The sequence below is a fragment of the Panicum virgatum genome, chromosome 4K (assembly GCF_016808335.1).
Source record: "Panicum virgatum strain AP13 chromosome 4K, P.virgatum_v5, whole genome shotgun sequence".
Lineage (NCBI taxonomy): Eukaryota > Viridiplantae > Streptophyta > Magnoliopsida > Poales > Poaceae > Panicum > Panicum virgatum.
In genome coordinates, this window is record NC_053139.1 from 45,190,142 (window position 1) to 45,211,235 (window position 21,094).

The window sequence follows — 21,094 nt, forward strand, 5'->3', positions numbered from 1 at the left end:
GATGTATAAATTATGTATTTATAAAGTCTATTAGTTCTAAATTAACTTTAATATTTTTTAAAAAATAATTTAACATTTGAAAATAGTAGATTTAATATTTTTGTAGACTATTTTAATATTTTAAAAAATAGATTCAATAAATCAAAATCTATATCAATATTTTTTTCAATTCATCTTCTACTCCGGCGCCGGCGGGGAGCGAGGCGGCGGCGCGCGCAGCAGCTGCCACAGCGCAGCAGCAGCAGGCCACCAGCAGCGGCGCAACAGCAGCAAGCTAGCAGCAGCGGCGCAGCAACAGCAGGCTAGTAGCAGCAGCCGCAGCGGTGCATAGTGAGGAGAAGAAAGAAAAAAGAAGAAAGAAGGTCGGATTGAAGAGATCTAATAGACAAGAAAATTTATACGAATCTCAAACACGAGAAGAAGAGAAAATTTTTTTTCGAAAGATGTATAGTATTTCCGGGTGGCAAGTGGAATTGGGCCTTAGCCCATGCCAAGGCCTATAGCCTGCAGGCCCAACCCCGAAAGGCGGTGGAGGCCTCTGACTGACCCAAGCGCCAACGTCAGCAGCGAACGCGGCCGCCTTGCCCTCGCCTATTTTTCTCCTCCCCCTCTTCCACGCCCCGCCGCCACTTCTCTCCCACTACTCCTCACCACCGCGCCGCTGCCGCGAAGAAGGCGAAGCGGCACCGGAAGGAGAAGAAGCGAAGCGAGGCCCTTACCCGCCCGACGCCCGTGCCCACCGAAGCAAGCCGAATCCGGAAACGAGTGAAGAGGAAGAGAGAGCGGCGCGAGGATGCCGACGGTGACCTGCAACGCGTGCAACGCGGGGTTCGACGACGAGGAGCAGCAGCGGCTCCACTACCGCTCCGAGTGGCACCGCTACAACCTCAAGCGCAAGGTATGGCCGCCCTTCGCCGCAGCTGGCCGTCTCCAGCTAACGGGTACTAGGGATTAGGGTTTAGCGGTTCATGCGGCGGGCGGTGCCTTTCTGTAGGCGGCATGATGCGTCGAGTGCTTTGGGGGCGAGAACGAGAATCAAGCGTAGGGGTCCTGTGCAAAAGCTTTACGCTCCGGTATCGGAATTTTTAGAGTTTACGACTAAGGCCTTGGAATGTTTGACCCCCAACATCTGAACCTGAGTTTTGTAGATTTTTATGGTTGTGTGTCGGCTGTATGAATAATTTGAGACAGAAATATCACTGTGGATTGGTAGTATTTGAATTTTGTTCCTTCTAGATGTTTTAGAGTTCCAGCTAATCCATGAGAATTTGTTAGAAGATAGAAATTCTAGATATTTTGACATTTTTATGGACTTGGATAACGATCCTATATAGCTAATTGTGTCACCTGGTGTCATGGAGATTGCTTGTGGATAACTGTTTTACTTCTGTTTGCCTTTTTTGATTATGTTACTTTGTTGCTTCCTTCAGTTGGAACTTCCTGTCATGCTCTGCTTTGTCTTGATATGTTAAATGGCTTTAGGTGGCTGGAGTTCCTGGTGTGACCGAAGCTCTGTTTTTGGCTAGACAAGCTGTTTTAGCGGAGGGGAACAAGCCTGCAAGCACCCCTATGCTATACAGCTGTGCTCTCTGTGGAAAGGAGTACAGGAGCTCCAAAGCTCATGCACAACATCTTAACTCGCGGTCACATCTTATGAGAGCCTCTCAGGAGCCCAATGCCTCAATTGCTGGAATTACTATAGTCAAGCCACTTCCTGAGCGGGTTCCACGTAGAGCTCCATCTGCAGTAGAGGAGGATGAAGATGAAGATGAGGAGGAAGAGTGGGTTGAAGTTGACCCAAATGAAATGGAGTTGGCTGATGAATCTACTTCAAACATGCAAGTAGATGAGCAGTCATCCAAATCAGATGATGAAATGGATGATCTTGAAGAGTTGGATATCTCGTTGTGTTTCATGTGTGATCTCAAGCATGACACAATAGAGGACTGCATGGTCCATATGCACAAGAAGCATGGGTTTTTCATACCGGACAGTGAATACTTGAAGGACCCCAGTGGTCTTCTTACTTATGTTGGACTGAAGGTAGAATTTTTCATCAGTTTATCATCTGATGGTTTATGTGTGCAAAACATGCAGTTTTAATCTTCAGGTTGAATTGGTTATCCTACCTGCAGGTGAAGCGTGATTTTATCTGCCTCTACTGCAATGACAGATGCCAGCCCTTCCTAAGTCTAGAGGCTGTCAGGAAACACATGGATGCAAAGGGTCACTGCAAATTGCGGTATGGGGATGGTGGAGATGATGAAGATGCTGACCTCGAGGATTTCTATGATTACAGCAGCAGGTTTTTATTAAGCTCAACTCTATATTACTAAGTTTGTTTGTACAAGGTCAATGTTTCTTCCTGTTTCTGTGAGCAGCATGGAAAGACTTTTTAAAGAAAAGGGTTTTAATTTGGGAAACAAGTAGGTGGCCATCACTTGGCAGTTACTTAGGGGGGATGGTCATATTGAGTACCGTTTTCATTTGAAGCTAGCATCGAACTGCACTATGGATGGATTAGCCATATTATATAATCTATATTTGAACAGCATATTGGTGTTGGATGTGTTTTGCAAATTTTAGGAATTCGTATCATGTTATATTGTCCTAGCCATGTTATGCTAACTCAGTTTGTACTGTTGAGTTGTGAGCCACCTGATATTCCATAAAGTTGCTTAGACTGCTGCATAGTTCAATGGTAAAGAATAATCAAGAGAATGCAGACTGTTATTTGATCATTTATGTGGGTCAATGTTAACGCTATATTTTTCAAAACAAATTGAAAGATAATGGAAAATGCTTGAAGATTTATGCATAGATGGTTCGGACAGTGTTTTTTTAAAAAAAATACTGTCAGTTTTGAATCTCTTAGTTTTGGTGAGTTAATGAAGTCTGGACGCATCTAACAATTTTACTCACTGCAGTTATGTTGATGTGGAAGGCAAGCAGTTGGTTGCTGCTGATGACGCTAACAGCAACTTTGAGCTGGGAAGTGGTGGGTCTGAGCTAGTAATAACGAACAAGAATGAGAAAGGAACTCGTGTCAGAACTCTTGGTTCTAGGGAATTTATCCGCTACTACCGCCAGAAGCCACGGCCTTCTGTTGCGACAGATCGTGCTCTTGCACTTTCACTGGCTTCAAGGTACAAATCTTTATGCTGTTCGCTTGTCCATTTCAATGATGACTTCATGTTATTTCACTCATGAAATGTCTAAACCTTTAGTTTGACACTGGACTTGTGATTTCTATTTTCATGGCAGCTACAAGAGCATGGGCCTGGTGACAGTTCAGTCTAAGGAGCAGATGGTAAGGCTGAAGGTTCTCCGGGCAATGAACAGGGCTGGGGTCGAGACGATGCGAACCAAGATTGGTATGAAGAGCAATGTGATCAGGAACCTCCCAAAGAACTGCCCATATTAGTTGATAACACCTCATCGTGTTTGGGGTCCAAGCCCATCAGGAGCTTCTCTAGATGTCTATGGGTCTCATGTTTTTGTCCATCACTGACCATCGTGATGCTTAATGTATTCCCAATAGCAGTATACCTTCCATACATTGTTTTCTTTTTGGGTGAACTCGAGGTGCGATGGCCAATGTGGCGATGTTACTATTCATTCTGTTCTGTGATATGTTGAGCTGTGTTGGGCTGCTATGACACGGTATGTTATCCTTGTTCTGTATTACCGTGTTTGCATCATGTGCTGATCCTGCTGTGTGTGCGCTGCTGCGGCCCGCTGGTGGATGAATGGTGTGGCCTGTGGCCGCCCGTTGCATCGACAGTCAGCAGGACAGCAACAGAGCCGACCAATGACGACGAGCTGACCGTGATGATTTGGAACAGCCTGTTGCAACATGTAACTGTAATACGCTGGAGCAGCTATCAGCATGCTTGCACCTTTTTGATAATATTTCAGTTGGGAGAAGTCCCCTTCTTTTGAGATTCCTTGAGGTGCAAGGAGTATCCATGTGGCCCTGACCCCGGGCCATCGAGTTCAATTCGCCGCAAGAAGATTGCCAAATTTGACTTTTGCATTCATGCTTTGTCCAGCAACGCTTTGGCCACATCAGGAGTCAGGACTACTTTCAGAAATTTGTGCGCTTATAAATAAATACTTGCATAGTTATATTTGTTGAAAATTAGTGGTCAAGCATAGGGATCAAACTCCAACTTGTTAATTTACTTAAATTTAATCACTATAATTTTCCATTTACAAAATCTGGAATTCTCGTATTTGTTGGATTTCAGGATCAAAATTCCTAGCGTGAAATTCCAACATGCCAAAAACGAAGTTCTTGCAGCAAAGAATTTCAAAATATAAACCCATAATAAGGTCAGGATTTGATGCTAGTCTTTCCGATCACCGTTCATTTAATTCCACAAATTTCACGTGAGCCACTTGGTTCCTTGGAAACCAAGAACATCGCCGGGTCCTAACGGGCCTCAGTTCTAGGAGCCTATAACTTGCCACTCCTAGAGTCCTAGTCCTAGAAGAGGAGGGAAAGAAGAAGAAGAAGAGGGGAAAGGGAATCAAAGCTCCATTGCAGTGCTGCTCGTCCCTGCCAACCGAAGCAACCGAACGGAGAGAGGAGAAGAGAGGGGGTAGCGACGATGGCGACGGCGACCTGCAACGCGTGCAACGTGAGGTTCGTCGACGACGAGCAGAAGCGGCTCCACTACCGCTCCGACTGGCACCGCTTCAACCTCAAGCGCAAGGTATCGATCGCCCCCTCCGCCGCGGCTCTGACGCTTCGCGTTGCATGCGTTCTCTGACGTTTCATGCTTGTCAGGTGGCCGGAGTTCCTGGCGTGACCGAGGCTCTGTTCTTGGCTTTGCAAGCTGCATTAGGGGAGGGGGGCGAGCTCACGGGCACCCCAATCCTGTACGGCTGTGCTCTGTGCGGGAAGGAGTACAGGAGCTCGAGAGCTCACGCGCAGCATCTCAGCTCGCGATCGCATCTGTTGAGAGCCTCTGATGAGGTCCCCGATTCCTCCATTGCCGGAATCAAAGTCGTCAAGCTCAAGCCACCTGCTGAGCGCAGAGGCCCGGCTGCGGTGGAAGAGGATGAAGAGTTGGCCAATGAATCTACTTCAGACATGCATGTGAATGAGGATTCTTCTAAATGTGGTGAAGAACCTGAAGAGCTGGACCCCTTGCTCTGTTTCATGTGTGACCTTAAGCATGACACAGTAGAAGACTGCATGGTCCACATGCACAAGAAGCATGGGTTCTTCATACCTGACAGTGAATACTTGAAGGATCCCCATGGTCTTCTTACCTACGTTGGATTGAAGGTAGTTATTTTATTCTGTTTTGTGTAGCAGCTACTATCTAGTTTTCTGTTTGTGCAGTTTAAATCTTCATGTTCAATGGTTGTTCCACCTGCAGGTGAAGCGGGATTTTATCTGCCTCTACTGCAATGACAGGCGCCAGCCCTTTCAGAGCCTAGAGGCTGTCAGGAAACATATGGATGCAAAGGGTCATTGCAAATTACGGTATGGAGATGGCGGAAACGATGAAGATGCCGACCTGGAGGATTTCTATGATTACAGCAGAAGGTTTGTTTTTTCTAGCTTAATTTTACTAAATTCCTTCTAACAAAAGGTCAAGGTCTCTCGCTGTTTCCATGAACAGGATGGGAAATTTAAGAGGTTTAAACTTGGGGATTTTCAGCGATGTTAGTATTCTTGTCAGGGAAAGATCATGTGGGGATACTACTATATTCATCTGAATGTCATATGAACTGTTGCATGGATGGATTTCAGTTATTAAAATGAATGGATTTCAGTTACTAAAATCTAGAGATAATTTAACATATCTGGGTTGTCGGAATGGATATATTTTGCAATTTTCAGAGATTTAATGCTATGCTGTACATGCCTGGTTTATGCTGTTGAGTTGTGGTTCTCATATTCCATAAAGTTACTTGGATTAGACTACATGCATCAATTAGATTTGCTAGTTCTGTTATATCATGTCATGTTTCTTGATAAAAAGTTTTCTGTTTTTTTGGTAAAGTAATAAAACCCGTAAGCATCTGGTCTAACAATGTTATTCTCACTGCAGCTATACCGATGTCGAAGGTAAGCAGTTGATTGCTGCTGGCGATGTTAACAACAACATCGAGCTTGGAATCGGCGGATCTGAGCTAGTAACCACAAACAAGACGGGTAAAGGAACTCGTGTGAGAACTCTTGGTTCTCGAGAATTTACCCGCTATTACCGCCAGAAACCACGGCCTTCTGCGGTGACAAAATGTGCCCTTGCACTCTCCCTGGCATCCAGGTATGTCATGCACTTGTCCATTTAAATGTGTCTGACAATGTTAGTTCATGAATGGGAATTGAAGGCCTTACTGTTTGTGTTTTTCTTGTTCAGCTACAAGAGCATGGATTTGGTTACAGTTCAGTCTAAGGATGAAAGTTGTCTGAGCAATTTCAGTTTTTTTTTAAAAAAAAGTCTGTGAGCAATGAGCATGAGTGAGGCCGACTACATGTCGTGAACCACTTGTAATTCTTAACACTCTTCTTTTTCTACTTAATTGAAAGGCAGAGCTTCTGTCATGTTCTTTTTTTTTTAAAAAAAAAAAGAGTGAGGCCGAGGAACCAGAATCGGTACGGAGAGCAGTTTGATCCAAAACCAAAACCGAGTCTCAAGCTCTAACAGGAATTTGTATGGTGTCTTATGCTTCTTCTCTGTTCTTTTTGTTGAATCCTGCCACGAGGAATTTGTATTCGCTGGTATAATTTGCTTGTGGCCAAATTGTTTTTCTCGTCCCTTTGTTTACTCCGAGAACTTGCCTACACAACCATTACATCAGCAGAGTCGATCTGTGCATCAGTTTGCTGTTTACTCGAATAATCCCTGCTGCAAACTTGTTAGCACTCAGAAGATGTCGCCATGGACTGCACGATGCGGCAGCCATCAGTGTCATCTGCTCATTCCCTTCGCACCGAACGTCCAAGAACTCTCGTCTCTCTTTTGGAAGCTCATCGGCAGATGCGACGCGCAGGGAGAAGGGGCAAGGAGCTTCCATTTGCCACCACACTCTCTTCCTCCCTGCACGCGTCATCCACACACCACACTGACCTGTTTGTCGCGTCACCATTGTCAAACAGAAAGCCCACGCGGCCCATGGTACTTTGTACACGTTTTCCCCCCCCCCATCTATTTATGAATGGCGGATTTCTCACGTCTCTGACGACGAGGGTGAAAACACGCCATTTGAAATTTCAACGCTCCATGACTAAAACTTCTGTTTCCACACAAAATTCTGACAAACTAATCCATCATAACGCTACAATGTAAATGTGGTTTTTCCGAATCGTCCACCACAGAAGTCTGTAGCATAGTACCTGGAGCACATGAAGTTCGTGCAAATAATCTAAATTTTGTTGAAGTTATGAAAATATGACACTCGAAGAATTGCGGTCATCATGGTTCAGAGACCACTATCATGCCTCACGGGAAGATAAAAGTGTTCAACACTTGACCAAACATCTGGAAAAAAAAAAGAGAAGAAAAGAAAATAAAAAGTGGCGGAGGCAAGGCAAGCGGTGGAAAATGTCAAACAGGAACGTCTGCAATCGCCGGCCCCGACCCCTGGCCCTCTCTCTCCTCTCTCCACTCGGCGCACGCAAGCGCAAAATGGCTCTAAAAGTCCAACTCCAAACCTAGACTAGACTCTCCCCGAGGCGACGCCGCCGCCCCCTCCCTACCCGCCCCGTCCCGCGCCGCGCCGGGCCCTCCCTCCGTCCGCCGGATCCTCCACCCGCCGCGGCGGCGCCCCTCTACCGGTCGAGCGGAGCGGAGATCCGTGGTCGGTCTCGTCGTTTTTTTGCTGGTGACTGGTGAGCAATCACTCCTGCTTGTTTCCCTGGACGGATCCCCTTTCCGGCGGTTCTGTTCGCAATCGAATCCAGAATTCCGAATATTTCCTGAGCGGACTGGATTCCGTCGACATGTGGATTTGTATGCGCTTCCTTATGCCATCCAGTTAATCCAATCCGTTCCAGTCCGTCAGCGCGCGAAATCGGTCGATCTCAAGTGACATCGCGCCGTGAAAGTTAGTTGTTGGTGCCCGTTCGTTCGGTTTGTTTTTCCGAAAATTTCGGGGGTTCAACTGAACCCCCCCGCGTCAACTCCCACCCCGGGACGCGATATTTTGGGATCCAAATTGGATTCTGACTCGCGTGCGCTTGTTTGTTTCTGCTGCGATTTCTGGGGTTCGTAGAGTTTCTTCAGAACTGTAAGTTGTAGCAAATCATTGCGTGGATGAGTTCACTTAGTCCTTTTTCAGTGTCAAAGTAGTCATGTGGGTTTACGGGGAATCATTACATGATTGATTGGGGGTATTAGGATGTTTGTACCTGCCTTGCTGTCCTTTGACGGAAATGCTAATTATATTAGTTTGTTCCCTCTGTTGGTGTATACAGAATTTGTGCACTATGTTTATGATGGAGGAACTTGGAACCGATCTGATTGCCTCTTGATGTCGTGCAGGTTTGTAATGAAAATCTGCGCTTGTTAGGTTCTGGAGTTTTGGTTGGAAGTCTGTCATGGGTTCAGGAAACCTGCTCATGAAGAAGGTGGTGAGGCACAGTTCTTTTGACCTGGACATACAGCTTGATAAGAGTTGGATGGAGGATGTTACTTGCCCTATCTGCCTTGATTACCCTCACAATGCGGTCCTGCTGAGATGCACGTCTTATGAGAAAGGCTGCAGGCCGTTTGTCTGTGATACGGACCAGACCCGCTCAAACTGCCTCGAGAGATTTAAGGGTGCATATGAGCTGCCTGCCAATGTGAAAGTTTCTTCGCTGGCTGTGCCTCCTCTCGATAGTATTATTCATATTGTGCCATCTAATGCAAACAACCGCCCAAGCTGCCCTTTGTGTAGAGGTGATGTTATTGGTTGGATTGTTATCGGTGAGGCTCGGATGCATCTTAACCAGAAGAAAAGGTGCTGTGAAGAGGATTGCTGCTCATTTGTTGGTAACTTCAATGAGCTTCAGAAGCACACACAACAAAAGCATCCAGATTCACGCCCTTCAGAGATTGATCCTGCTAGGCAAGTTGATTGGGAGAACTTCCAGCAATCTTCTGATATCGTAGATGTGCTGAGCACAATACATGCACAAGTTCCCAATGGGATTGTTCTGGGAGATTATGTGATTGAGTATGGAGATGATGACACTGGAGAGGACTATGAAGTTTTCCGCAGGGTGAGGACAAACTGGTGGTCATGTATATTTTGCAAGGCATTTTCAAGGTCTTCTAGAAGCCGTAGAAGAGCAAGAGCGAGGGAAAGAAGAGGAAGGAGGAGTGGCAATCAGGCTAATCTGGAAAATTTCAATCTCGAGGTTCCAGCACAATCTGTTGAATTAAGGGAAATCAGATTTGATGAAATTGATGATGAATACATAGTAACAGGTGCTATTCCTAGTATTGCAGCACCTGGAAGAATGGCTAGTTTCCATTACAGGTATGTAAAGTAATCTGCTTTCAATTTCCCGCACAGTAGTTGGAGTATGCTACTGCAAATGTTTGACTACTAAGAACCATGTGCCCTTCAAAAAGATAAAAAAAAACATACCCAATTGCACAACAGGATCATGCATTCCAAATAAACCAAATAAAATCCCTCACATAGTTGTACAAAACATGAAAGACAAATGTATTGTTCTTTTCTGTAGTTCATGTTGTACTTCTATAATGGCTACCTGAGATGGTGAGCTATTCAGCTATATAGATTTTTTTTATCATATCTTACTCTGTTTTCTATCACCCCTGCTGATGTCAATATGCATAATGAATGCCATCTGAATCCTATTTATTTTCTGTCTGATGCATGTTCATGGGGTGCCAGATTAGGGCATATTGTTTAGGTAGGGACAGCAGAAAAAAAAATAGGTTAACTTGTAAAATGATAGAGTCTTGAGGTTGGAATATTGCTTTACATCCTGGGGAGAATATTTAGAGCTGCTCTCTAAATCAGCCTGAACTATACTGATAATAGTATTTACATCTTATAAATGAATATTTTATCAAATCAATTGGTTTTTCATCTCTGATTCTTTTCATATGCTTCTCCTGTGGATGCAGAGATACAAGATATGGACGTTAATTCATAGAATCCATGGTTAAAATGAAAAAAAAGGAAGAATAGCTGTTATGTGATGTATCCATCATCGTAACCATTGTACCTCCGCTCATTTGAATTTCTTTTGCACCTCTGTCCTCGGTAGGCTCTGCCCCAGTTTAAACTTATCTGTGCATAAAAAGTAGCAACAGAGTCCCGCTGTTCGTTTGCAACAAGCCTCATCATCCTAGTTTTATTTTTGTATATATATTTAGCACCCATCTCTATAGGATGTTGGTGACAGTTCTTTTCGCCATGCTTCTTCTAAGATGTAGCGCAGCTTTACATAAATCCCCAAAACAAACTTGAGTTAGAGTTCAAGGAATTTTTGGATACATCTGTCTCGCTGGGAAGTGCAGATAATGTAGATGTGGTTAGTGTTTTCCTGAGAAGACATTGGGATAAGACACACCATCTTGGGCTTAATCGAGTGTCTGCTCTCAAGTTGAAGCTTTCCTCAGGCAACTTCAGACAGGTGTCTGGAAAGCTACATGCGGCCAAGTTGCTCTCCCCTTGTGCTGGTGGTAGGTTCTCTTTCTCCTGATGGGCTTCCGTGTTGGAAGTGCTGAGAACTATACCAGCAGGCTCTGGTTTCTTGCGTGCCAGCCATTTGGATCCATGGCGATAGTGTTCACATTTGTTTATGATACCCGCTGCCCTGTCAGAGACGTGTATTGTGATGAGCAGGGAAGGTACATGTTGCTGGAGAGCCCGTCTGACCCTACCACCTGTGTTATTCTAAACTGGGATTTGGAGTACGGGCTGAATGCATGCCTGGTACATGCTCCGTCGTGGTCCAAATAATTGAGCTTTCGGCTTGCCTTCGTGTTACGTTTCCATTCTTTAGGTGATCTGGCTGGTGATGGCCTCGACAAGGACCTTGCAAATTATTTCGATTAGCTTTTCATTTTTGTCGGTGTGCTTGTCGTTTGACCACGTCGCTGACATTAACTTATTGACCTTATCCTGATCTCTCGAGAACCAAATCGAAGTATTTTATACTCTTCTGCGATACGGTTATCAGAATGGCCCGATCTGTCAGTAGGTAGGGTACCACGTTGCATTTCTGGAATAATAAGCTAGAAAATCTCTTGTTTGGTTTCAGAACAAAAAAAAGCCATGTAGGCGCAACGTTCAACGTCATCACCAGCTCGTCCATTCTTCAAAAGAAAAAAAAGGCGGGGGGGGGGGGGGGGGGGGGGGGGCTCGTCCATTTCTTCAAAAGAATAAGAAAAAAAAAGGAAAGGAGGGGTGCCCCATTGGTGTTGGGCCTTCTACTCATTTAGCCCACCGGCAGAACAGTTGTGCCAGTCAGTTTCGGGGCTTACTGAGTTGCTGACGACACTGAAACTGAAAGTTCGTTCGAAGTTTTTTTTTTTGAAGGGAATCATTTGAAGTTTCGAACTGTGATTCATTGACGACCAGGAGGATCTTGCAAGGACAGAGCTGTAGTTTTTATTTTCTTCAAAGGTGTCTTTGTAAGATTTGGAATGTAAATTTTAAGAAGTATATGTAATATATGCCCGGTTTCTAAAAACAAAAACTGCGATTCATTGGAAATGGAAGCATGTCTGTCTCTCTGATTTCTTCTGTGTTTTCAGCAAAAAAAAACATGTTGGAGGAGAGGGACGCCAAAGGGCAGCCGTAGTGAAATTGAAACCATACCATATCTCTCTCTGAGTTTATAAATTATTTTATTTAGTCTTATCTTTGTGTAGAGGCACCTTAGCTGCCAACTTGTGATTAGACTCTCAATTATTTCGTTGATCGTCGCACAACTCGTCACTCTGTCCGTCTGTCGTACGAGCACACTTTAGTGCCGTGTACTGACGATCACATAGACGAGCTGGATTACAGAAAGACTAAACCAAGCTAGGATACATCAAAGGCCCAATAATAATAATAATCTGAACCAATACAGTGTACACTAGGACCCAAGACAGGCTGCTGTGTCCAAACTTGGATCGTGAAAAGTAAGTTCTAGCTCCATTTTCAAATACATGATGTTTAGAACAAGCTAACAGGTTCATTTTTGAAATTATTAGCTTTCAACTAAACGCTATATATTTAAGAATGGATGAAGTATCCTGAAGTCATGACCACTTAGACTTCATAACCGCGGCTAAAGTTAATTCATCAAACTGTTTCACACTTTTGCTAGCCTAGAAGAATCTTCCACACCTCTGTCACTGACATGTGAGACAACCAAATGGCTACTAACTTCAAACCTGTCTAACTTAGACAGGGCAAGATATGGTAAGGTTTGTCTTCAAACCAAACAAGCCCTAATAAAGTACACGAATTTAGAACTCCACCGCCATGCCATAACTGGTACATACAGAGTGGGGCAGAACAAATTCAGCTCTTTTACAGCAATGCACTGATCAACAAATTACACGAGCTAGGTATCAGTGACGTTTTGGACTAGGACCATTACCATAAAGTTCAAAACCCGTTCAATGATCAATAGTAGTACAAGATGATGAATCCATAATGATAAAACATGTCAGACAATAGGAAAAATGCAACAGCAACATAGAACAATGCAAATACATCGAGCTAAGCTCACCTGACTGAAACTTGCTACAACATATTACAAGTTTTACAAAAAGATGGTTTATCAGTCATCAACTATCAAGCTGTCAGCAAGTACCGTGTACATCAAAAGATTAAACTATACAGCGTAGTCCTTTGTGCCCTACCATATTGCAAGTCAGAAACATCTGAAAATACATATAAAATTTGGTACTCGTCTCACAATAGCAGCTTATGAATTGTAATTATCTGGTAAAAAGGCCAAACAAACAGCAATAAAAATGAACATATCACTACCCTTTGTCTACATAAAGGCGAGCAATCCCAAGTGAGCTTATTATCTTCCAAGCCAAGCCAAACAGCTGCCAAAAGATTCAGTATGCTCATTCAGTCTTCCAGGAAAATGACTAGAACCCCTTTGGAACTCAAACTGAGTTGCTTGCCAGAGAAAGCTCATGTATTTCTGTAAGCATCCACTCTTCTCCAGTTTGTCCACCAAGCACTATGGCTTTTGTTCCTCCAACGACACAAGTGCTGTGGCCCCAGGCGAAGCGAGGACGACGCCCGGGAACATTCAGTATTCTCCAGGTAGGCTTTTCTTCAGTCGGATCCAACAGATACAGCTGTGATGCTGAGTGAAGACCTGCCACTGAGCCACCAAATATCAAAATCCTTCCACCGGGCAGGCTCACCGCGACATGATCAAGGCGAGGAGGTGGACCTGCCCCGGCTGGATTTCCAGCCCCAGGCATTCCACTACCAGTGAGGCATCGCCAGCAAGGCTCTTCTTCACTTAAGTCCATTGTGTAAACGTCACTAGACCGGAGTCGGAGAGGGCCACTCTTAGCAAGACCACCAAACATCAGGATTTTCCTGCCACCATAGACAGACATTGAATGGCCCAGTCTCGAAGGAGGTTTCCAAGATGCAGGTACCTCTCTCCAAACTGGCCTGTCCATGGTCACATCGAGAAGATATGTGTCACTGAGTAGTACACCTGAATCAGCACAGCCACCAGAAACCACCAACTTTGTCCCATCCAAAGTGCAGGAGCTGTGCCATGAACGTGGAACTGGAGGTGCAACTCCAGGTATCTCACGCCAGGTTGGTTGTTTTGCATCCAAATCCAGCATGAATACATCGTTAAGCAGACCCTGCCTTCCACATCCACCAAAAACAACCAACCAAGATCCATTTAAGCACGACAGAGTATGGCCCCAGCGACCTGGAGGAGCTGCGCTTACATTGATGTGCCTCCACTCTGGATTGCTAGCATTTAAATCCAATACAAATGTATCATTCATTGGTTGCATGTTTACACCTTCCCCACCAAAGAGAACAACACGGTTCCCTACAGCACAGGCACTGAAATTGCATCGAGATGGCTCCACGGCACCCCCAACTGTCAATTTCCTCCAGGCAACAGCTTCTAGTGTGGTCAGTTCTCTCGCCAGCCGACCCCAGCCCAATCTTCTTGCAGCAGGCACTGTCTCAAGAGCTTGAGTAGTCTCACTGCCCCAAGCATTCTGGCAAACCATTCTCCAAAGATCTTCATTTCTTGTTAAGTGGTACAAGTGCCTGCACACAGAGCTCACAGATGCTATATCTCTTGGTGACAACCTTGACAGTATACTTTGACAAAGCACTTCATCCGACAATTGGAAGATACTAGAGTATTCCCGGCAGAAATTGCTCTCCCCAGGACCCATGGATATGGGTCGAAATGAGTTATCTGGAGCAAACCTTGTAGATCTCACGGGTTCCTTTGTTATTGAGCCAGGCAATGGTCCCAAATCAACATTAGCATTAGTGAAGAACTGAATGCCCATATAGTGGGTTATGGTTTCGTCATCTCCATATATAGGGGTCAGATGCAACCTGTTCATTAATGGAGATCCATCCTTTTTGAAATTTAGTAAATCACCACGGAACTCAATACCATTGTCTATGCATCTTCGAATATTTGAAACCACTGCGGCATCAACTAGGGGGTGCCTCCTTTGAGCAAATGGCCCTCTACATTGCAGGAACCGGCTGAAAGAGAGAACAAAACGGTAGTGTAAAAATATTTAATGAATATTAATTAAATAATAAATAACCGCACACTTGCACAGGCTACATTGTGGCCTAATTCAGGAAAATAATGAAACAAGCAAAAGGGAAAGATGCATCAGACATGATATATTTTTGACTTCCACTGAACCTGAGAAATATCATTTCAAACCACATTTTAGCAAAGCAGAATTTCTGCCTCCCGCAAAAACCAAAGTACTCATAAGCACTCTCCCGTGGAACTAAGGTCATATGCTTAGGTTTCCATTGAGAATACACTTAATCATGAACAATAGTGCTTGACAACCAAACACAAGAAATGTAAGGGCAAGCATATGTAAATCCATAGGGTAAGAATCAATTAAGCTGCATGCCTGCATCACACAGATCCTGGGAGTTTGAAATTGCACAGGTCCCTACTGTATGTCAGTACAACCATCTACAAGCCCTAATTAATTGCTAACTAGGCAGAATGACATGTGGGCTCATTCTAAATTCCTGTTTGACAACACAACTGTTATATCACTGGTTTTTATTTTTGTTGCAAAAAGACCACTTGAATGACAGTTTTAGTAGCATTTTTGCAATTTTCCAGTGGCAAGCTTGCAATAACAGCTCAAAGCAGTAGGAATCTTGCAATTTCCCCAAACTTTAAATATGTTTGAACTGTAATTCAACATATATAACATGAAAGTGCGCTTGGATTACTAGTTAGCCATTACAAACATGATAATGTTTCTGCAGGTCTTGACTCAAATGAAAAGGTTGAGGGAAATTATGATGCAAATCAGCCAATCAAGTTACAAAACAAGTATAGAACCTCGATGCGCAATTCGTAGCATTACTATTTCCCTATTTTCACTTTTACTTACTACCTTTTAGGCCACATTACTGATTTTGCAATTAATAACACTACTATGTTTTTTATCTTTTGAGTATTCTTCTCTTCTAGGTTAATTGTTAACTACCTTGGAAAATCCCTTTAAACAATATGCACCTACCATTGAGTTTCTACCATCTAATTTTAGTTTCAGACCAGAGGCGAAAACTGAAAAATATCAGAACTCTTGAGTACTTATCACTATCAGGTATCAACTGTTCAATCATCAAAAATCAAATTATTCCAGTAGATAGGACAGATAAAAGACTGATTAAAGATGCGCCCTGAACTGATCAGGTCCATCATTTTATTTCCATATAAATCAAACATTCTATTGATTCTGTCTGAAGGTGGTAGCTTACATTAGAGAATTTTTCCTCCAAATAACACTCAAGGATATGATCTCAAAACATCAATATCATGGAAATTAAAGGCTTGCATGATAGTTTGTTTGGAACCAGTAGTGTGGTATCAAGCTGAACAATCCTATAATGTAATTATAATAATGGAGAGCATAAAAGTTAAGCCACACACTTGCAGGGTAGCATTAGTTGCGAGATTTTCAAATCAAATAGCAACTCAAATACCATGGTTTCAATCTAGCACGTCAGCCAAGATAAGATTAACTAACTATAATCTACAGTAAATAGAACCCCCAAAAAAACTGATAGGCAAACCCCACGCAAGCAGATGCAAAACACCGCAGTGTGCTTCTAGTCTTCTATGCTATCGGCTGTACACTATATGACTATAAACCAAAGACCACACATTTATAACATAGCATGAGCAAGCTGAGCACGGACTGTGCTACCAGGGGAGACTTTTCTAGCTGCTGAATGAAGAAATATCAATAGTTTCCATTTTTCTCAAAGAGCGTGTCTTCAGAAACAGCGTAACCGAGCATGTCCCATTCTAATACCCAGAGCCACCAAAACAGAAGCCCACAACGAAACAGACAGAAAAGCAGTACTACGTTTTGCTTGATTCTAAGTACCCAAATCCTTGCACCCAAAATTAGCAAACGGTTGCCTGCCCCTACCTACTTCCCTAAGAGGTTGAGCCTTCTAACAGCAAAACCGAGCACCTTCCAGTACAGTTCACTTCTGTCACTCGAAATCACAGCAGAGATGCTTACGACGCGTCTACAAAAATAGCAGTAGGTTTGCTCGACTCTAAGCGGAACAAGCTAACCCTCGCGTCGAAATCAAATTGGTCTGAAACTAATTGAGTGGAAAGCAAAGCAAGCATATGGGGGGTAAGGGTGACGAAGCACCGACCAGTTCCTGCCGAGCACCTCCTCGGCGCGGTATCCCGTGGCCTCCTCGAAGCCGCGGTTGACGTAGATGATGGGGCAGTCGGGCTCGAGCGCGTCGGTGACGACCAGCCCGCACGGCCCGGACGCGCGCAGCATGCCTTCGATCGCGAACGTGAACATCCCGCCGGCGGCGGCGGCCGCCGCGTCACCGGCTCCCGCGGCTCCCACCACCTCCTCCTCCTCCTCCTCTTCCTCTTCCTCCTCCTCCTCCTCGTCGCCGGCGCCGACGCTGCCGGCGCCGTCGGACTCGCTGTCCCACTCCATGGCGGAACCCTAGCTCCGGATCCGGGGGCTCCCCACCGCGGCGCGGTCAGCCCATGGGAGGCCGCGCGCGAGGCGTGGCGCGGGGGGATTAGGGTTTGGTGGCCGGGCTGGCTGCTGGCTCGGGATTGGGTTTTGCGGGGGAGGCGACGGGGGCGGAATGGGCGGAGGCGGTGGGCTCGGGCTCTGGTTTGGGTTGGAAGGAAGCCAGAGAGAGCAAGCAGCAGCCTCGCTGTCTCTCCTCCGGGGAGACGCCAACGAGTGGACGGGACAGGGGGGCACAAGTGCCCGTCAACCGACTCGCCCGGGCGCCGGAAGCGTCCGGTCCGGGGGATCTGCGCCGTTGGAGTATTACCGTGGGCGCACGTGGACGGCTGTGATGGGCGGGTGGGTGGAGGCCACGGCCAGCTGCCGCGAGGCACGGATCAAGTTGTGGTCTGCCCCGGTTGCTTGCTGGCTGGTGCCTGCCCGTAGTATTCGCTCGCTCGTGCGGACCAGCTGGGGAACTACTGCTTTACCCGGAGCGCCGTGGTTTGTTCGTCCTGCCTCAGGTTTGAGTTTCGACTTGCTGTCACTGCAAAGTCAATGACTCTTGTCGTGACGTATTGTAACTAGTCAGGTTTAGATGCAAAAAGTAAATCAACCATTGTTGCAGGCAAGATAAGAATGATGAGAAATTTTATAATGATTGAAAAAAATGAATTTCGTGATGTCACTAAGCCTATTTTGTGTTTGTGTTTGCCATGTTGCTTGTATGATTGATTTTTTTTAAGACTCGTGTTTTCTCACTCTCTTCTATTTGTATTAGCCTACCTTTAAAATTTGATGGTTACGTAACTCTTTTTTTAGTGAGAAATCAATCCAAAAGTTGGTTGAAGCCTTGAAGGATGGAGAGCTCGAAAAAGGAATGGAGCCATCTGGGGTTATCGGCTGGGTGCCGGGTTTGGCCTGTAGCGTCCGGCCACGGTGCCACCGACCCCCTGCAGCTCCGGCGCTCGGTGTGTTTGCTGAACCTGTGGCATTCGTGTTTGCTGTCAGCCTGTGACATCCGGCCCTGGCCCCTGATCACCCTTCCTCATGTGGGCTTCGTTGGTGCCGGTCATGTGGCTGTGTGGGCTTCGTGGCCTAGGATTCTTGCAAGGCTTCATCATTGTTCCAATGAGGCAGAGAATTATCAGGCATTAATTGAGCTCAAATCGTACCATAGTTTCCTGTTCGGCTGCACTTAAACGCAGCCGCGGCTGGCTGGTTCCGTTCGGGCACGAACTCGAGCTGTCCTCTTCTTCCGGCGGGGCCCAACGACAGAGCCCGCGGGGTTGCCAATCGCGTGTGTTGCCGTGCTGTCCTCTTCTTCCGACCTGTCTGTCTGCGGCCCAAACGGAATCAGCCAGCCGCGGCTGGATTTAATTGCAGCCGAACAGACAGGCTTCACCAGTTGCAGACAAAGCCCGAAGAGTTCCAGCATGAGGTACCAAACTAGAGCTGTGATTACTGGTACTAAATGACGCATTCAAATTTGGAAAAAAAAAGATCTCAATGATACGAGAAGATCTGCATCAATGGCTAGAGCAACTGACCCAGAAAGATTTACTAATTGCAAACCAAGTCATTTTTTGATATTTTATGAGCTTATTAGGTATCTTGTTTTGCATCATAATGCTGTGGCCTACATGGAAGAGTGGAGACCAATAGCCACCTACCTGTCACAGTCAGTATATATTCAGTCTGTCAGTTCGCCTCACTTGTCCCGTCGTTGACTCTCCCGTGAGGCCGTGATCTCCGCAGGATGGCAGCCGTCTTCGCCCCAGCCAGCGCCACTGCTCAGCTTCTTCTTCACCAACGCCGCAGCCGCAGCCGCCGCAACTACTCGTGCGGCCTTGCGATTGCACGGGCGCCCTCATCGTCGTGTGCCGGTGTCCGCCGGCGCCCGATATCGCCGTCTTGCGGCTATGGACGCGCCCCCCTGGTTCCGGCGTCTGACCACTGGGGCAACTGGACCTTCCTCCTGAGCACCGCCGCGCTGGGCGCCTGGTCGGAGAAGCGGAGCCCCGTGGGGAAGGCGCTGACCGGAGCTCTGGTGAGCTTGCTGCTGGGTCTGGCGGCCAGCAGCGCCGGCGTGGTGGCGGCGGACGCCCCGGCCTACCGCGTGGCGCTCGACTACCTGCTGCCGCTGGCCGTCCCGCTGCTGCTCTTCCGCGCCGACTTGCGCCGCCGCCGCCGCGGCGTGTTCCGCTCCTCCGGCGCGCTGCTGGCGGCCTTCCTGCTCGGATCTGGTACGGGCCTGTCGATTATCTTCCTGCGCCGTGCCGCATGCCATGCCATCTCTGAAGATCTTCCGGCGCTACGCTTGCTTTCGCAGCGGCGACGGCGATGGGCACGGTGGTGGCGCTCCGGCTCGTCCCGATGCGGTCGCTGGGGCCGGAGGACAGCTGGAAGATCGCGACAGCCCTGATGACCCGCCACATCGGTGGAGGTAAGGTACACATCCCCTCTTGCTCCGGTTCATCCGCCGCGGCGGCATGCCTGAAACTAGTCCGAGCTCTAAACTAACGGTTTGCCGGCTCGCCGGCCGTCAGCTCTCAGCTTCGCCGCCGTCTGTGAAGCTCTTGGAGTCTCTTCATCAGCGCAGGCAGCCGGGCAAGCTGCTGGCGACGCCACCTGCGCGCTCTACCTGACAGGCCTCTTTGCATTAAGTGCCATGATTCCTGCGGAAGACTCGCAGTCAACGGGTGAGGGCTCCGACGAACAGTTAGCCGCCGCTGGCAAAACGCCACCTGCTGCGGCAAGCGCCATGGTTGTGGCGGCGGCGTTTGCCATGTGCAGAGCAGGAAAGCTCGCGACGAGCATGCTGGAGCAGCAGTTGGGCATACAGGGGGCAAGCCTTCCCTACACAACAGCGACCGTGGCGGTGGCTTTGGCAATCTTCTTCCCCTCTCAAATCGGGAAGCTTGCGCCGTCAGACGAGGCCCTGGCTGGGATTGTGATGCAGGCAAGCATCCCCCCCCCCCCCCCCCCCTTTCTACCTTCCTTTCTGAAATTCTTAGATCAACAAACACACATACTATGTGAATTCCTCGCGTGTTGCTATATATGGAGATATGAAGGGATCGCTGAATGAATGAAGTATTGGTGTAATGGAGTGTTTGTGCAAATTAACACAGCTGATACCTGTGCATTACTGCATTTCACTGAACTTGCTCTTGCTGCATTGGCAGGTACTCTTTGCAGCTGTGGGAGTTAATGGAAGTATCGGCAACGCCATCAGCAAAGCGCCCAGCATCTTCGCGTTCGCGTTCGTGCAGCTCGCGGCGCATCTCTTGGTGACTCTCGGCGTGGGGAAGCTGCTCGGGTTCGACGGGAAGCTGCTGCTGGTGGCCTCAGCCGCGAACGCCGGCGGCCTGACCGCAGCCGGCGGGATGGCCGCCGCAAAGGGCTGGACTTCCTTGGTGGCTCCGGGGATCCTCGCCGGCATCTTGGGAATTGCCATCACCAGCTTCATGGCAGCTATTCCCCTAGCGATTTTTTTCTACTTCTTTTTCGTGCGTGTGATCGCCAACCCCATCACCTGGGCCATGGCAATCGGAATGGGTTTTTGTAGGCTCGTCCTCGACAACTTCGTGGCAATCGGTGTCAGTGTGCTTGCTCTCCTCAAGTACCGGAAGTAGCAGTGGTTAGTGAGAAGCAGGGTATGCGTTTTCATGTCTCGTCTAACCGATCGTACATTCACAAGAGAGAAAAAGGCCTCACTGACACTGAGCGTGGCAACCAACTTTGTGAAATTCTATCCCGGTAATATTTTGAGATGAGCAACTTTGTCCAATATATTTGGAAGATGAACAGAAAACATATGGATGTAAGCTGACATCCAAATTGAGGTAATTTTATCTGTCAGATGCAAATAGCAGCAT

General features: G+C 46.7%; 5 protein-coding genes across 7 annotated transcripts; 4 read left to right on the forward strand and 1 right to left on the reverse strand.

Moving 5' to 3' along the window:
- The first annotated feature begins 571 nt into the window (after positions 1-571).
- Positions 572-3,680, forward strand: LOC120704323 (cytoplasmic 60S subunit biogenesis factor REI1 homolog 1-like). The gene is made up of 5 exons (XM_039988675.1): positions 572-898; positions 1,483-2,043; positions 2,136-2,305; positions 2,928-3,146; positions 3,265-3,680. The coding sequence occupies exons 1-5, from the start codon at positions 794-796 to the stop codon at positions 3,422-3,424; spliced, it is 1,215 nt and encodes a 404-aa protein (XP_039844609.1). The 5' UTR covers positions 572-793; the 3' UTR covers positions 3,425-3,680.
- A 763-nt stretch (positions 3,681-4,443) lies between these two features.
- LOC120704324 (cytoplasmic 60S subunit biogenesis factor REI1 homolog 1-like) lies at positions 4,444-6,565 on the forward strand. Its single transcript, XM_039988677.1, has 5 exons — positions 4,444-4,718; positions 4,793-5,296; positions 5,391-5,560; positions 6,069-6,287; positions 6,381-6,565. Exons 1-5 carry the CDS (start codon positions 4,614-4,616, stop codon positions 6,466-6,468), a joined length of 1,086 nt encoding a protein of 361 aa, XP_039844611.1. The 5' UTR covers positions 4,444-4,613; the 3' UTR covers positions 6,469-6,565.
- Positions 6,566-7,555: 990 nt separating this feature from the next.
- LOC120704325 lies at positions 7,556-10,478 on the forward strand. The gene is made up of 3 exons (XM_039988678.1): positions 7,556-7,852; positions 8,505-9,486; positions 10,107-10,478. The coding sequence occupies exons 2-3, from the start codon at positions 8,561-8,563 to the stop codon at positions 10,126-10,128; spliced, it is 948 nt and encodes a 315-aa protein (XP_039844612.1). The 5' UTR covers positions 7,556-7,852; positions 8,505-8,560; the 3' UTR covers positions 10,129-10,478.
- A 2,201-nt stretch (positions 10,479-12,679) lies between these two features.
- Positions 12,680-17,418, reverse strand: LOC120704326 (adagio-like protein 1). Of its 3 annotated transcripts, none has more exons than XM_039988681.1 (3): positions 17,128-17,418; positions 16,888-17,094; positions 12,680-14,712 (listed from the first exon to the last, which is right to left on the reverse strand). In XM_039988681.1, exons 1-3 carry the CDS (start codon positions 17,187-17,189, stop codon positions 13,104-13,106), a joined length of 1,878 nt encoding a protein of 625 aa, XP_039844615.1. In that variant the 5' UTR covers positions 17,190-17,418; the 3' UTR covers positions 12,680-13,103. The 3 variants fall into 3 exon arrangements, with proteins under 3 accessions (XP_039844615.1, XP_039844614.1, XP_039844613.1); XM_039988680.1 differs by having other exon boundaries at positions 17,125-17,418; XM_039988679.1 differs by having other exon boundaries at positions 16,888-17,418.
- Positions 17,419-18,806: 1,388 nt separating this feature from the next.
- LOC120704327 (uncharacterized membrane protein YjcL-like) lies at positions 18,807-21,065 on the forward strand. The gene is made up of 4 exons (XM_039988682.1): positions 18,807-19,459; positions 19,546-19,659; positions 19,763-20,175; positions 20,402-21,065. The coding sequence occupies exons 1-4, from the start codon at positions 18,973-18,975 to the stop codon at positions 20,849-20,851; spliced, it is 1,464 nt and encodes a 487-aa protein (XP_039844616.1). The 5' UTR covers positions 18,807-18,972; the 3' UTR covers positions 20,852-21,065.
- The last annotated feature ends 29 nt before the right edge of the window (positions 21,066-21,094 follow it).

Excerpts from the sequence above, each read along its gene's own strand:
- LOC120704323 (XM_039988675.1), top strand. The coding sequence starts at position 794 with ATGCCGACGGTGACCTGCAACGCGTGCAACGCGGGGTTCGACGACGAG. Across the intron at positions 2,306-2,927 it reads TTCTATGATTACAGCAGCAG|TTATGTTGATGTGGAAGGCA; the intron begins GTTTTTATTAAG and ends TACTCACTGCAG. Across the intron at positions 3,147-3,264 it reads GCACTTTCACTGGCTTCAAG|CTACAAGAGCATGGGCCTGG; the intron begins GTACAAATCTTT and ends TTTTCATGGCAG.
- LOC120704324 (XM_039988677.1), top strand. The coding sequence starts at position 4,614 with ATGGCGACGGCGACCTGCAACGCGTGCAACGTGAGGTTCGTCGACGAC. Across the intron at positions 4,719-4,792 it reads GCTTCAACCTCAAGCGCAAG|GTGGCCGGAGTTCCTGGCGT; the intron begins GTATCGATCGCC and ends CATGCTTGTCAG. Across the intron at positions 6,288-6,380 it reads GCACTCTCCCTGGCATCCAG|CTACAAGAGCATGGATTTGG; the intron begins GTATGTCATGCA and ends TTTCTTGTTCAG.
- LOC120704325 (XM_039988678.1), top strand. The coding sequence starts at position 8,561 with ATGGGTTCAGGAAACCTGCTCATGAAGAAGGTGGTGAGGCACAGTTCT. Across the intron at positions 9,487-10,106 it reads ATGGCTAGTTTCCATTACAG|AGATACAAGATATGGACGTT; the intron begins GTATGTAAAGTA and ends CTGTGGATGCAG.
- LOC120704326 (XM_039988679.1), bottom strand. The coding sequence starts at position 17,189 with ATGGAGTGGGACAGCGAGTCCGACGGCGCCGGCAGCGTCGGCGCCGGC. Across the intron at positions 14,713-16,887 it reads GAGGTGCTCGGCAGGAACTG|CCGGTTCCTGCAATGTAGAG; the intron begins GTCGGTGCTTCG and ends TCTCTCTTTCAG.
- LOC120704327 (XM_039988682.1), top strand. The coding sequence starts at position 18,973 with ATGGCAGCCGTCTTCGCCCCAGCCAGCGCCACTGCTCAGCTTCTTCTT. Across the intron at positions 19,460-19,545 it reads GGCCTTCCTGCTCGGATCTG|CGGCGACGGCGATGGGCACG; the intron begins GTACGGGCCTGT and ends TTGCTTTCGCAG. Across the intron at positions 19,660-19,762 it reads GACCCGCCACATCGGTGGAG|CTCTCAGCTTCGCCGCCGTC; the intron begins GTAAGGTACACA and ends GCCGGCCGTCAG.